Genomic DNA, 15,506 nt, shown 5'->3' on the forward strand with positions numbered 1-15,506 from the left:
ACTGGTCCAGTGCCCGGATCAAGGAATTCTGGCAGCCATACATGGCTCTTAAGAAGCAAACAGCACGGATTCGACGAGGGCTATGAAGGATGCTAAAGAAGTGCTCATATTCGGCATCTGAGAGTGGCATTCCAGCTAGCGATGGCTCTTGTATCTGTGTGTCTGCTGCAGCGAGGAGCCATTTTGAGAGTACTGCGCAGACCAAACAAAAGAGGCAAAGGAGTGAGCCTTGGCTTAAGCCTCTATAATGTGTATCAAGGTTGCAAGGCATAGATCCCACAACTTGGGCTGCTGTGCTTTGAATGCCAGCGCTGGGTTTTTTTAAGCCCCGGAGCATCCTTGGCCACAGGGGACGATGTTGACTGAAGGATTCTGTGGCCCTGTCTCTACACTGTAGGTTCATGGAGTAAGGAAATGTGTAGATCAGCCCTAGGCAGCATTCCCATCAGCCCCAGTCGGTGCCTGGCTGGGGCTGATGGGAGTTGTAGTCTAAAACATCTGGAAAGCCCTAGGTTGGCCAAGGCTTGGGCAGATAAACGGTCTCACTCACCAAGAGCAAACAGGGACACCTGTGTGGCTGCATGCCCCCTCATCTTCCTTGCTGAGGCTTTGGGCACGGGGTCGGTCTAAAGGAGGAACCATTAGCAGGCTGTACAGATAAAGGAAGTTCCTGGGTTCTTTTGAATCCTCACTTTATTCTGTTTGCTGGACCACTGCTTTGGTGGGGTATCAAGGGGAAGCGGCATGAAAGGCCAGCCAGGAGCTCCTGCCGTGGCCTAGGTAACCAGGAATGCTTGTGACATCACTGGGCAGCAAGGTTCTTCCCTTCTCACCTTTGCCAGTGAAATGGTGTGGCCTGATTCTGCGTTGCTTCCTCTCCTTGTGGGAAACTTGCCGCTTTTGATGGCGGAACCAGCTGGGCATGAACTTGGCTGTCATCTCTCTCAAGAAATAAGGATGTGGTGAGTACTCCTGTGAGTGCGGCTACAACCTTTTTATCAGTCAATTAATCAACCAACCCGTTTTAAATCAGACTGGCTGAGAACCCTGTATTATTTTTTAAAACTGCTTATGTTCTGATGTATGGGTATCGCAGGGACTGCAAAATTATGGAGAGAAGGAGAACCTTCCACGAACCTGCCTGGCCTCTCCCAGCAAGTCTTTCAGTGGCCAATCTCTTTGCAACTTAGCAGAAGGAGCAGTGAGGCCAATTCTGGCCTATATCTGTTGAAATATTTTGATCTTTGTAAACTGATGATAATTATAATTATTTACATTTATATCCCAACTTTCCTCGAAGGAACTGGTGGCATAGATGGTTCTCACTCTCATCGTTTTATCCTCACAAGAACCTTGTGAGGTAGGGTTAAACTGAGAGTCGATGACTGGTCCATGGTCACAGTGTGAGCTTCATGGCTGAGTGGAGACTTGAACCCTGATCTCTCAGGTGCAAGTCCAACACTCTAACCACTACACCACACTGGCTCAGGAAGAGACCTCTCAGGAAGAGAGATAACTACTACCTGTGAATATGCACAATAATGCTAGCTGTTTCAATGTTCTGACTTGGTACCAAGGTTTGTTCCTGTGTACTTTTTATATCAATTAGTTCACACATTAGCTTTGCGTTGTCAAGCACACCATAATAAAGCACAAAAGAATCGAGTGATATATCTGAATGAGAGAACTTTGCCCTTGCAATATACAGTGGTGCCTCGCAAGACAAAAAGAATCCGTTCCGCGATTCTCTTCTTCTAGCGGTTTTTTCGTCTTGTGAAGCAACCCCATTAGCGGCTAAGCGGATTAGCGCTATTAGCGATTTAGTGGCTTAGCGGCTATTAAAGGCTTAGCGGCTAAGCTGTTAAAAGGCTATTAACGGCTTAGCGGCTTTGAAAAAGGGGGAAAAGCGGGGGGGGGGGGAATGGCGAGACTCGCAAGACGTTTTCGTCTTGCGAAGCAAGCCCATAGGGAAATTCGTCTTGCGAAGCGCCTCCGAAACGGAAAACCCTTTCGTCTAGCGGGTTTTTCGTCTTGCGAGGCATTCGTCTTGCGGGGCACCACTGTATATATTATTTGGGTATGTATGTAGAAAACTAGCAAACCTAATAGACCTGGCAAGCCTGTAGGCCTGAACCTATTAGCCAAGCCTATTGCATTTTGTAGGGCTTGTATAAGCCTAAATATTTTTGGGGTTGCAGTTTTAAGGTAGGGTTGCTTCCTATGTGATTTACTTATGTGGGCTACTTACTCATTTGAAAAACATCTAAAAGCACCGTGTGCTGTAAAAACAACAACAACATACCCTGGTTTTCATTTCTATATTAGATAGCGTGCACTGTCATATGTGACAAACTGAAGATTGACTGTTCTGTGAAAGGTATAAATAAAACTACAAGAAAAACAACAAGCACAGTCTGCAATGCAAAGCTGGAAGCAATACAAAGTAATTTTGGTTGCAACCCCAAACCCACTTATATGCAAATAAATTTGATTACAATCAGTGGAGATTACTTCCAAATAAATAAGGTTACAAATAGGATGTAAATAAGAGATGCTAACACCTGAAGGGATTAAATAAAACAAGAGAATACAGCAGTGGTTGCAAGCAAGGGTTAATGCTCAAGGAGGGAGGGAATACAATTTAGAAAACCTCATATTTAAAAGGTAGGATGAACTGCAAAGAGGGGGGTTAGAGGTCTTTCCTCCTTTCTCCCCCCCTTTTTTTTTGCATTTGAGTCTAGGCACTTAAAGTGCTTCTAGGTAGCTTTGAGCATTGATTCTGATTTGTTTGCAGGAAGATTTCACAATGCTGGCTACTTAACGAACATTTATTCTACAAGTTTGTTGTGCAAGACCTCCCAATCAACGGTAATGGCACGACCCGAATTTTCTGGTATGTGATTGAATTTCCACCTGAAAACAGAAAGTTTAGAAAAGTCTTGCCAAAACTAATTTAAATCTGTGGATTGAAGTGCACCTAACTTGCAGTGCAGTCCTGTGCATGCTTACTCAGAAATAAATGCCACTATGTTCAGCGGCACTTGCTACCAGTGACATGTGCTTGGGGTGGGAATCTTGGCATAGGATGGCAGTCTTAGGGTGTGTCTATGCTAAATGCTTTAGTGTGGCATTGCAACATTTCTTTGTCTTGTTATCTCTTTTATGAAAGAAGGCAGCAGCAGGTGCATATTGAAGCATGGACAGTTACAAAGCATACAGTGGTTTCCCACACTGAGTGGGCAATGCTCAATATTGTCCCTTTGGAAGTATCCTTATATCATCCCATGGATATTTTCTCAGAAACAAGTCCTGCTCTTCCACCTAGGGTTGCAGCTTTATGATTTTCCATCCCTTTGCTTTGAAGTCTGTCCCCTTGTTTAGGTTTCTACTGTTTCATCTATTGTTGTTTTTATATTCTAATTGTGTGTGTGTGTGTGTGTAGTCTCACCCTTCAATAAAACATCCAAGTAAGCTACCTCACAGGGTTGTTGTGATGTATCAAATCAAACTGGGGAGAATCATGTAGATCCTTCTTGAAGAAAAGGCAGAATGTAAATGCAATAAATAAAATAAGTGTGTATAGGACTGCAGTCTTAGCAGGCTTCTGATGCCACCCTTTGCTTTTGTTAGTTTTTGCAGTAAGACTGACTGGGAAACCTATACCAAACTTCCCCTCGGATTAAGTCGTCCTGGTGTAGTGGATAAGAGCGTGGGACTAAGACCTGTGAGACCAGGGTTCAAATCCCATGAAGTTCAATGTATCCCTACCTCGCAGGGTGGTTGTGGGGGTTTAAATGAGGAAAAGGATGTACATGCCACCTCGGGCTCTTGGAGGAATGGGATGTCAGCGCAAATAAAATAGAATAAAATAAAAATAAACGGGGATTGCTTCTGAGTGTACATGCTGTGAGACAACTTCCCATTGGTGACGAAACGGCGCGCGCGGAGGCGGTGTCATGTTGTTCTTGTTGTTTTTCTTTCCCCGGGCGGCCCACTCGATTGGCTCACGGGACTTTTCCCTAGCCAATAAAATTTGGGCGGGGAAAAAACCCAACCCGCCTCGTCAGGCAGAGTGGCTCGCTCTTTCTCTCGGGAAACCTCTGACGTCAGCGGCGAGGGAGGCGGGCCGAAGCAGCTCTTCGCAGTTTGGCGCGCTTTCGAGCAACTCCAGTAGGGTCCGTGGCGGCGGGATATAGGGGCGGGGAGAGAGAGTGGCCGCAAAGGGACAAGAAGGTGGGGTAAGAGGTGGCTGAGGAGGGCGCTTCGCGGAGGGAAATAGAAACGTGCTCCAGGAATCGTGTGCTCTCTTGCCAGGAAGTACAGTGGGGCCTCTCTTTTGGGGGGGGCGCGCGCGGAGGGGACGCGGAAAGCTCCTACCAAGTTAGACTGTTGGTCCGCCTAGCTCAACGTGGTCTACGCTGACTGGCAGCAGCTGTGCAAGATTTGCAAAAGGAGTCTTCTTTAGGCGTACCTGCAGGCGCAAATTAGAACCTGGGAAGTTTTTCATGAAAAACGCTGTGGCCCTGCATAGGATTGTGTTGCAAGCCAAGCCCTACAAGGTTCTGGAGCCTCCTGCGCCCCCCCCCCCCCCAACACTGAGGCTCTAAAATGCCGCCTTCTCGTCTCCTGAGATGTTAGCCAGGACTTGCAATGAAATCATATGCATGTGTGCGCAGGATGGCATATATGTTTTTCTGAACCACCAGTAGCCTATCTTGTTTTAAGTACTTGGCCAATTGTGCAACAAGTACAGAGTATGAAAGGGAGAAATGCTCCATGGTTTACTGGTGAATATGCAGCCTTCGCTGTCTTGCTAATATCTTGGAATTACTGTAGTTTGTCCTGGATTACACAAACAGGAAGCAGCACAGAAGCTGAGGGGCATATGGGAAGGGTGTGTGTGTGTGTGTGTATAGAGGGAGTGTTCAAAGATGCCAACTCCCCCCACCAGCAGTCTTGAAGAGGTAGAGTCCAGAATTCTACCATTTTAAGCAGCATAATGTAGTCCCAGTATTAAGGTTGAAGCTAGAGTTGCCCTTTTTTGGCAAAATTGCAAAAAACATGCCGTTTTTGAGCTATTTTTTTTGATAATCGGCAAAAACAACACTGCCGACATGGGCTGCCATACGTTCGGATTTCCCCAGACATTTTTGCTGATTTCTGCCTGGACGCTACTGCCAGCTGCAGTATTCCAGATATGTCCTGGCCTATGCCAGTCTTAGTTGAAGCTGGTTGTGTAGAATGCTGCACCGGTAAGCAGCGTTTTGCCACCTTGTTGGCACAGTTGACGCAAGCTGCATAGCTCATCTGCTTTGCATGCAGAAGATCAATCCCTGGCATCCCCAGATAATGTTCCTTGCCTCAAGCCCCAGAGGGCCACTGCCAGTCAAGGTACTGAGCTAGTTAAACTAATGGTCTGGCCTGGTAGGAGGAATCTAGCAATGCTGCAGTCTTTTGAGAGCCTGCATGGCATAGCAGTTAGAGTGTTGGGCTAGGACCTGGGAGACCAGGGTTCACATATCCACTCAATCATGAAGCTCGGTGTGTGACCTTGGGCCAGTCATGGTCTCTCAGCCTAATTTAACCTCAAAAGTGTTTTCAGCATAAAAAGGGGAAGAGGGGGGAAAGGAAGTTGCAGCACCTTGAGGAGGAGCAGCGAGATACAAATGTAATAAATAATGATAATATTAAGGTGGTTTGGAATGCCTTGTAGGCATTTGGTGTAATCTTTGATAGATTCCACTGTTGGCTGGGTTCCTGGGATAACTTCAGATGTGCACATAATGGGAGAGGGCCATCTTTACCATCCTCCACAGGACCTCCCTTGTGCTCGTGTAATGTTTTATTTCAGCTGTGTTGATAATGTCCTTTTTGCCCGCCTTTGTAGAAATGCTAGTTTATATATAGTCAGGGGTGATTCAGAATACTGCTTTATGGGTTTCTTTTTCATTGCAGGAGATGGCTGGGGAGAGCCAAGAAGATGCCAAAACAAAGTTTCCATTTCCTTATGTGCCATACCCCATTCAAGAAGAATTCATGACTAAACTCTATCAGGTCTTGGAGACTGGGAAGATTGGTATATTTGAAAGCCCAACCGGCACAGTAATTCTCTCTTTATTTTTTAATACTATTTGAAGCGCTGATGATTCCTCATCTTTCTGCTACTTAGGCCTCAAGGTGGCTGTGTGAGCTTCATGTGGCTGGAGAAGGAATGCCTTGCAACATTGAGGAAAAGCTCTCAGGACTTGGTTGCAGCCAGGGAATGGGGTGCTGTGGAAGGAGGGGAGGGAACGGGAGAAATAGTGTGGTTTGCTGCTTAGGAACATAAGAAGCTGCCTCACAGCAAGACAGACCATTGGCCCACTTTGCTTGGTGTCGTCTACACTGACTGGCAGCAGCTCTCTGGGGCTCATACAGGAGTTTCTCCTGGTCCTACCTGGGAAATACTGGGGATTAAGCCTAGTGTTCAAAGCACACACTCTACCACTGAGCTACAGCCCTTCCCCAAAGTGCTGTAGCAACCCAGAATTCTTGGCTATGTGGGTTGCAGCAATAATCTGTCGTGAATAGACAACAAACAGGTATTGGTTTGTTGGTAGCTGTAAATAATGTCTGGGCTTTTGTATTCTAAATTTAAATGCTGCTGCCTAGATTCTTGCATAAGTGGTACTAAGACAACAGCAGCAACTCTGAATTTTATTTTTAGGGGAAATCTTTGAGTCTCATTTGTGGAGCCCTCTCGTGGCTCCGAGACTTTGAAGAGAAAAAGAGACAGGAAGAGGCCCGCCTGCTGGCGAACGGAAGTAATGGAAAGAGTGCCAAAGAGCAGCCTGGGAAGGGAAGCCAGGCATCGGCCGGGGAGCCCGACTGGATCACCCAGTTTGTGCAGAAGAAAGAAGAATGGGAAATGGTCCACAGGCTGAAGGTAATGCTGCTTATTAATTAGAGCAAAGCCTGTCTAGGTGGCGAATTCAGAGATGTCACTGTAAAAGAATAATGAGAACATTAAAAAATAATAATCAAGAGATAGCAAAAGCCTTGCTGGATCACGCCAAAGGCTCTTCTGGTCCAGCATCTTGTTCTCACAGTGCTAAACAGATGCCTATGGCAGATGCCTGAAAGCAGGACCAGAGCCCAACAGCAACTCTCCCCACCCGTGATGCCCAACAACTGGTATTCAGAGGCATACTGCCTCGCTAACAGTGGAGGTAGGCAGAGTCAGTAGACAGTGGAGGTAGGAATCATTTTTCATTTTGTAGCTTCATTTCCTCTCTCTGAGCCGTATACATTTAGCATCACCCTTAAATCTTTTGCATGTGCCATCTCTTTAAAAGAACCCAGAAATACTAGTTTAATAGAGAATAATAATTTGTAACTCCAAGCCAGAAAGAGAATGGTGTCCAAACCATAAGGAAAATACTTAATTGAAACGTTTAAAACTCATGGCCTATGGCCGCAGTCCTGCATAGAGCCAATAGCTGGAAAATTATCTCCACAGGAGTATAAGATGGCAGCCTTTCCACCTCGAATACCATTAAACTCTGGTGGTATTGCAACACCGAAAGAACAAAAAAAGTTGCAAATATTTAATAGAGAACTAAATAAGTATATGCTCACAAGTCTCACTTTACTCAAAAGTTCTCTTAGAAAAGGCTAATTAAGCTATTTAAAAAAAAAAAGGAGATTCTGGTTAGTAGCATCTTCTTGAAGTGCACCAGGCGCTACATTTCCTTGTTAAATATGACAGTATCTATAGTGTTTCATACTACTGCATAACCATCTTTATTCTGCCTGCCCATTGAGTACAAGGTGAATTAGAGATGGGGGAAACATATAAAGTGAAAGAATCTTCTGGGATATTTTCTCACGAGCTTCTGCCACCTGTGTGAAAACTGGGTTACAGCTACTGTTTTAAAACCTTATACACCAGGTGGTCTAGAAACATATATAATCTAGTTGGGAGGCTCTAACGTGCTTGGGATTCACAGTGGGTACAGAAACGGCATGCTGTTTTCGTTCCAGGACTTATGGTTGACTTTCACAGACTGTTGTTTCAATTTTTAGGAGGAGCAGGTCAGGAGGAAGAAGCGAGAAGAACGTCTGGAGCAAATTCGCCACAACGTGCAGCTGAAATACACTTCTAAAAGAAAGGTGAGAGGACTCAGATACCACAGGCCTATCCTTCGGTTGCCAACAGCACAATCCCAACCATGTTTAATTGCAGCTTTGTTGATAAGTTGTGGTTCCCGGAATGCTGAGAGTTCCATGGTTCGTGTATTGAACGCTAACTAACTATTGGCAGGGAGAAAATGATGAAAAACTGAGCCAGGGGAGTAGAATAAAATGACTGGCACTCTAAAGAGGAAAACTCTGCACTTGTTGAAGGCCCCACTTGTTATTCTTTATAAGGCTGCTGTATTGAGTGGTTGGGTTTCCCCCCCACATTTGCTTTGATTGCTCTTGTTATTGACACAGCAGTTGCCTACTGCTTGTGTTCTCTGAGAAATTTCAAGGAATACAAATAGCATTTTCCTCTGGTTTCTGGGGGTTGAACACTAAGTTCCTTAAACACTAAGGGTTTGGAGCCTTTCCTTATAGGACAGTGAGCTAGCTGACTTGGAGGGGCTGACAGTTCCATTATGCTTATTTCAGAGGATGGAGGAGGAGGAGGCAGAGCAGCTACTCCAGCTCAGTAAGGACATGTTGTCTCACCCGGATGAGTTGGGTACTTTGGAGCCGTTGGATCGGAATGAGGAAGATCTGATCCTTGCAGAGTACGAGAGCGATGAGGAGAAGAAAGTGGGAAGTAGGTAAGGATGGCAATAAGATGGCAAGATAAAGGGCCATCAGAAGCAGGCTACTTGAGAGCCAGTGTGGTGTAGTGGTTAAGAGTGGTGGACTCGTAATCTGGTGAACCGGGTTCGCGTCTCCGCTCCTCCACATGCAGCTGCTGGGTGACCTTGGGCCAGTCACACTTCTCTGAAGTCTCTCAGCCTCACTCACCTCACAGAGTGTTTGTTGTGGGGGAGGAAGGGAAAGGAGAATGTTAGCCGCTTTGAGACTCCTTCAGGTAGTGATAAAGTTGGATATCAAATCCAAACTCTTCTTCTCTTCTACTTGGTCCTACGATCGCATACTAGACCTAGTGGTCACCAAGAAGAAGGAAGCAGCAATTCACCAGCGGCGAAGGCCCTGTCTGCTCTTCTCATGAAGATTGCAGCACCCTCTAGGTGTAGAAGTACAACTTGGGTTTAAGGGTTGGATATGCCAGAATAATCCTCCTCTAATGCTGTGGATTGTCTTTTATGGCGTATCTCGAAAAGCATTTCACTCATTGTAAAATAAAATATTTCATAGGAAGTCTCTCCCCCCCCCCCCCGTGTTCTGCAAAGTCATCAGAAAAAAATGAGGGGAAACTTATGTCCTCCCCACTCCATTTCCCCTCTTTTGTGCCTTCGCATTGCTAAATAGGAATGTGCTGGCTCTCTGTCGTATGTGGACAGAGACCTGCTTAAAGATGGGGAGAGACAGTGTCATACGTGCTCTGGATTATGACACAGATGTTTCAGAGGGGCTACAGGAAAGAGAGACACAATTGTGCTTTCACCCCTTAGGTTAAGTGAAGAAGACGATGATGAAGATATAGAGGAGGAGCATGTAACTAAGGTAAGGCTTCAAGGGGCATCTGGTTCCTGCACCAGCAGCTGTCCTTCAAATCTGTAGGTGGGAAGTTTCATGACAAATTGGCATGAATTCCCCCAGCTTCTAAGGCTCAAATTAGATAACTGCACACATACATACACACATAATACAGTTAAAATCCAGTGAGATTCCCATCTGACTCTCCTACCCTCAGTCCAGTCACTATCTCAGTTGCTGAAGTCCATCCCAAGTGGAAGAGTTTTGCCTGTTTTCAAATGATGTTCACATCTGGCTTTAGTGAGCCCAGGGTCAGGCTGATGCCGTTGCATACAAAATGTTTCCCTTCCGGCTGTTTGGTCCCTTCTGAGATGCTTGGGACCAAGCAGTTGCCTGAGCGCTGTGAGTGCTGACTCTGGGCCAAAGTGAGCCCCCCAGGAGCCAAAGTTTTGTATTCATTGGGCAGGCCTTGCAGATGGCTCTGTCCTACTGCAGAAGCAAGGGGAAGAGAGCACAAATCCTGCATTTCTAACACATCTAAACTGGCCCTGTATGAATTGCTTCCCGGTTGTGTTTCTCTTCTGTTTCTCTTCCTCAGATTTACTACTGCAGCCGAACACATTCGCAGCTGGCTCAGTTTGTACATGAGGTTCAGAAGAGCCCTTTCGGCAAGGAGACGCGACTGGTCTCCTTGGGGTCTAGGCAGGTGCGTAGCCCTCGGCTTTTCCTGGGGGAAGCTGGGTTGCTAATGAAATTTCCCTATGGGTGGAACTAGACAGTGCTGACCACTGGGTTGCCATCAAAGTTAGCTAGCTGTTTTCCCAGTTCCTCCCCCCCTTCCCAGGTCTATCCAGGTGTTCAGTCTGCATGCTGGCCCTGGCCCTCCATTCCTGAAGGGAGGTTCTAATCACATTCAGCCTTAGGCACTTGAAAGCTTTATGGTAATTGCCCCCCCCCCCTATTATCAGTGTATCCTCTTACAGAGAGGCTTCGAAATGGGCTGAAAATGTGAAGGTCAGGAACGAGGGGGAGGGGCACAGCCCACACGTGGTATGTGCCCTCCCCGTCCATTTGCTGAATTCTTTAACACAGTGGTACCTCGGGTTAAGAACTTAATTCGTTCTGGAGGTCCATTCTTAACCTGAAACTGTTCTTAACCTGAAGCACCACTTTAGCCTATGGGGCCTCCCGCTGCTGCTGTGCCACCGCTGTGCAATTTCTGTTCTCATCCTGAAGCAAAGTTCTTAACCCGAGGTACTATTTCTGGGTTAGCGGAGTCTAACCTGAAGCGTATGTAACCCGAGGTACCACTGTGGAGCTGTTGAGTAAGGGTATGGAGTATCCTGCTTGCCTTGCACGATCTTCCCCCCCATCAGTCAATAAAATGGGGCAAGGGAACACTTGGCGTGATGATGCTACGTCACGTGTCTCCCTTTCTAAACGTTTATGGGGAGAAGAGGAGGAACTGAATGTATTGTCATTGTGGAAACACCTTGTGATCTACATCGTGTCTATTCTTAGAACTCCCTAGCATGGAAATAGTTTCTTGGTGGCACTTAGGAGCAGTTGAAACAGTGATGTGATATATATATATAGGCTATATATATAGTGAAATGCCACAAGGTTAGGAATTGCTGCATCCACCCCCCCCCCCAGTTTGTTGTATTTTTAGGACCCACCCTGATTTTTGTGACTATTTTCTGTGATTTTTTAAAGATTGTTATTAATGTTGCATTTTAAATGGTCATAACCCACCCTGGGACCTTAGACTGAAGGGCGGGTGGAAATAATAATTATTTAATTAAAATGTTAAAGATGCAAACCAGAAAAATCATCTTCAGAAATACAAATTCTGAGTAAGGTATTGGATACTGAGCAGCATGACACCCTTGTGCAGGGGTCTGCAACCTGCGGCTCCGGAGCCGCATGTGGCTCTTTTACACCTTTGCCGCGGCTCCGGGGCAGATACTAGCGAGGGGAGGAGGCGCATTGTGCACCTCGACACTCCCCACTGTGGCGGGCGCTGTACTGGCTGTGACGTCGCATGGGGGCGGTGCGTGCGTTAGTCACACACCGTCCCGACGTCACCTTCCTGCCCACTGTCAGATCGCGGCTCCGGAGATATATTTGTTTTAAATGTCGCAATGGTTTTGTGGCTCCCAGTTTTGTTTCCCTTCGGAAACGGGTCCAAGTGGCTCTTTTTGTCTTAAAGGTTGCAGACCCCTGCCCTTGTGATATTACAAATACTGAACACCCTTTGTCCTGGATTTGTGTGTCTGCAATGCGTATGGCACTTCATACCACAGAAACGATAATCACAAATAGTTTTCCATTCCAAAGAATCTGAGGTGCTGGAGGGGAAAACATTTAAATATGGTTTATTCATTTTTTTTCTATACATGCATACAAAAAAGTATATCACTATATAGGGTGGCAGTCAGTGCTAGTCCGATTCTGAGTAGAGCCCTTGAAGTTGATGGGCATAACTAACATAGGTTCATTAATTTCAGTAGATCTTGGTTGAATACAATCCATACATTATAAATCAGTTATTCTTGTGGAACATAATCCTATTACTCTTATTTCATTATTTATAAGTAATTATTCTAACCTGCTGCTTTATAGATTCGTAATAAAGTCTTTCAATGTTTGTTATATTTCGTCTCAGCCGCGAGAAAACCTCAAACAATTTGCCTCTCGTAATTCTGCTCCGTGTATGTTGTGAATGTCTCTCTTTTTTTGTAACTGGTTTCTGCTTTTTCCTGCCTTACCTGTCTCAGAACCTCTGTGTGAATGAGGAAGTGAGGCACCTGGGAGCCGTCCAGCTCATCAACGACCGTTGTATGGAGATGCAGAAGAATAAACATGGTAGGAAAGTGTCACATGCTGGGAACAATGACCTAAATGGTGCCTAGTGTATTTCATTAAAAAAAAATGAACAGGTTGGTGATACAATGACTACTGCAAATGACACAAGATAATATCACAAAGGCAGCTGTCTGTAAACAAACAATAAATGTCCATAAAAATTGCAAAAGTAGTTTCTTTCCCAAATAGGTTTTATCTTTTTTTAAATGTATTTTTATTAAAAAAAATTCTTGATTTACAAAAGTATGTGCAATGTCTCTCTGTCGTGTTTTTCCCCCCATGTAACATTTTTACAAATCACTTTCATTTGTTGAGACATTAGGAAGAAAAGGGGGAAAGAGGTAGGGGGGAGATGGGGGTGTCAGGTGACGATGTTTCTATTTTACTTAATATATGTGGGGTTTGGTGTCAGCATTGCTTGTGCAGGTTCTCTGCTGTTCACTTGTGTTCCTTTGGTGGTGAGAGAGGTTGGGGTTGGCCTAGGGTGTGGTTGTTGATTTGTGGTTGGCTGTGGTGGTCTTTGTTTTCGTGTGTGAGTGGGGTGGGTGGGTGTTTTGGATCAGGTTAGCCATATTGATTTGTATGCTGTTGGTGGATTTTTGTCATTGTCTTGTTGGGCTGTGTGTGTGTGATAAAGTGGAGCCATACCAGGGTGAGGGCATCTTCTATTTGTCCCTGTGTCAGTTTCAGTTTATTGGTTAATTTTTCTAGTAAGGCTGTTTCCCATACTGTTTGGTACCATTGGTCCATGCTTACTCCTGACAGGTCTCTTCAGTGTCTAGTTATGATGTTTCTGGCTGCTGAAAGTAGGTGGGTTATAAGTTCTTTTTGGTGTAAGTGGACATTATTGTTTTGGAAGATGTTTAGTAAGGCCAATTCTGGGGTGATTTCTAATACATGTATGGTTATTTTACATATTTCTCATATGGTTGTCCAGAATAGTTGGATTTTGGGGCACTCCCACCACATGTGGAGATATGTACCTGAAATAGGTTTTATCTTAAACAATTGCAAACACAGTAAATAAAGAGTTCGCTTGTATTATATCAGTGGTTCAGTGCTCATTTCTTCTATTTCCAAAATGGATCTTATCTTGAACAATTGCAAATGCAGTAATAAAGAGCCCACTTGTGATATACCAGTGGTTCAGTGCTCCAACATCGGTAAAGACCTTAGTCATCAAGCTTTGTAGTAAATAATATACAAGAGAAGAAAGCATCTAAATTACTTAAAGCAGGGGTATATCTGTCCCCGTCTGCATATTCCCATCGGGAGGAGCATAGAAAGAGGATGATGTCCTTCAGTTAGTTTAAATGACTTGCCATTTTTATGGACATTTATTGTTTGTTCACAGATAGTTGCCTTGGTGGTACTATATAGTGCAATTCAATGGCAGGTTCTACCATCATCAGTAAAGTGGGGCCTGCAGTAAAATGTTGCAGCGGGGAGTGCTCGTGTTCAGGGTCCAGCCAGCCATGTCCCCAGAGCACTTTTATTTCTGCTCACCAACGGCTGGCAGCCCCTGGTGGATTACCCTCAAGGGGAATCGGCCCTCTAGAGAAAAAAGGTTGCCCACCTTTGGTTGTAGGAAGGGCCCCTCGCACTGCTTTCACTCACGTTAATATGAACGCCTCTTTCCACTTGGCTCTCACAGCTCTTCTTTCTCACCTTTTTTGCTTCCAGAGAAGAGTAGCGCAGGAGAGGAGGCAGAGGGGAAGAAAAGGCGAGTGAGCCGAACAGTTTGTCCATTTTACTCCTATGAGCCCATGCAGCTCCTTCGGGATGAAGTTCTGGTTGAGGTGAAAGATATAGAGCAGCTGGTGACTCTGGGGAAGGGAATGAAGGCCTGCCCGTATTATGGAAGCCGATATGCTATCCCAGCTGCTCAGGTGAGCCCCACAAAAAGGCAAACCAGCCGCTTTCCTTTAGCCTCAAATTCTTCAGCTGTTGAGCAAGACAGGTGAAAACCATGGCGCTGCATTTGTGTGTGTCTCAAACACTGGGCTATAAATAAGGTAGGCGAAAGCAGGTTTAGAGCCAAGTACACAAACTTGGACTTCACGATTGCTAATTGTTAGAATTACCGTATTTTTCGCACGATTGGACGCACCGGACCATAGGACGCACCTAGTTTTTTTGGGGGGAAATAAAGGAAAAAATTTTCCCCTTTATTTCCCCCCCAAAAGCAGGTCAGGGAAACCGAACCAGGTCGAGGAACAGCGGGATAGTGGCGCTGCGCCTCCCTGCTGTCCCCCAAGCTTGTGGGGCTGGCCGATGTCTGTCTGGCGGGCGGGGAGCTCTGCTTCAGGGCGCCCCACCCGCCAGGCAGCAGGCTGCTATCCGCAGCGTGGGGAGCCCTGTGGGGAACTCCTGCAAGGTTCCCCACTCTGCGGATGTATGCCTGGCGCGAGGGGCGCTCTGCTTCAGGGCGCCCCACCCGCCAGGCAGCAGGCTGCTATCCGCAGCGTGGGGAGCCTTGTCGGGAACTCCTGCAAGCCTCCCCACTCTGCGGATGTCTGCCTGGCGCGAGGGGCGCTCTGCTTCAGGGCGCCCCACCCGCCAGGCAGCAGGTTGCTATCCGCAGCGTGGGGAGCCCTGTGGGGAACTCCTGCAAGCCTCCCCACTCTGCGGATGTCTGCCTGGCGCGAGGGGCGCTCTGCTTCAGGGCGCCCCACCCGCCAGGCAGCAGGCTGCTATCCGCAGCGTGGGGAGCCTTGTCGGGAACTCCTGCAAGCCTCCCCACTCTGCGGATGTATGCCTGGCGCGAGGGGCGCTCTGCTTCAGGGCGCCCCACCCGCCAGGCAGCAGGCTGCTATCCGCAGCTGGGGAGCCTTGTCGGGAACTCCTGCAAGCCTCCCCACTCTGCGGATGTCTGCCTGGCGCGAGGGGCGCTCTGCTTCAGGGCGCCCCACCCGCCAGGCAGCAGGCTGCTATCCGCAGCGTGGGGAACCTTGTCGGGAACTCCTGCAAGGCTCCCCACTCTGCGGATGTATGCCTGG

The 15,506-nt window shown here is 46.6% G+C and overlaps 1 protein-coding gene across 6 annotated transcripts in view; it reads left to right on the forward strand.

The window, feature by feature from the left end:
* Nucleotides 1-4,091: 4,091 nt before the first annotated feature.
* The window catches only part of DDX11 (DEAD/H-box helicase 11), a 34,895-nt gene continuing 23,480 nt past the window's right edge, over nt 4,092-15,506 (forward strand). For 3 of the 6 annotated variants that reach the window (XM_077935119.1, XM_077935122.1, XM_077935124.1), the window contains exons 1-9: nt 4,097-4,175; nt 5,956-6,102; nt 6,707-6,925; nt 8,065-8,151; nt 8,653-8,810; nt 9,615-9,666; nt 10,238-10,345; nt 12,420-12,507; nt 14,191-14,396. In XM_077935119.1, coding sequence (XP_077791245.1) covers nt 5,959-6,102; nt 6,707-6,925; nt 8,065-8,151; nt 8,653-8,810; nt 9,615-9,666; nt 10,238-10,345; nt 12,420-12,507; nt 14,191-14,396 — 1,062 coding nt within the window. In that variant the 5' untranslated portion in view covers nt 4,097-4,175; nt 5,956-5,958. The other 3 variants (XM_077935120.1, XM_077935121.1, XM_077935123.1) reach the window with 3 other exon arrangements.

Source organism: Podarcis muralis, chromosome 10 (genome assembly GCF_964188315.1).
Source record: "Podarcis muralis chromosome 10, rPodMur119.hap1.1, whole genome shotgun sequence".
Lineage (NCBI taxonomy): Eukaryota > Metazoa > Chordata > Lepidosauria > Squamata > Lacertidae > Podarcis > Podarcis muralis.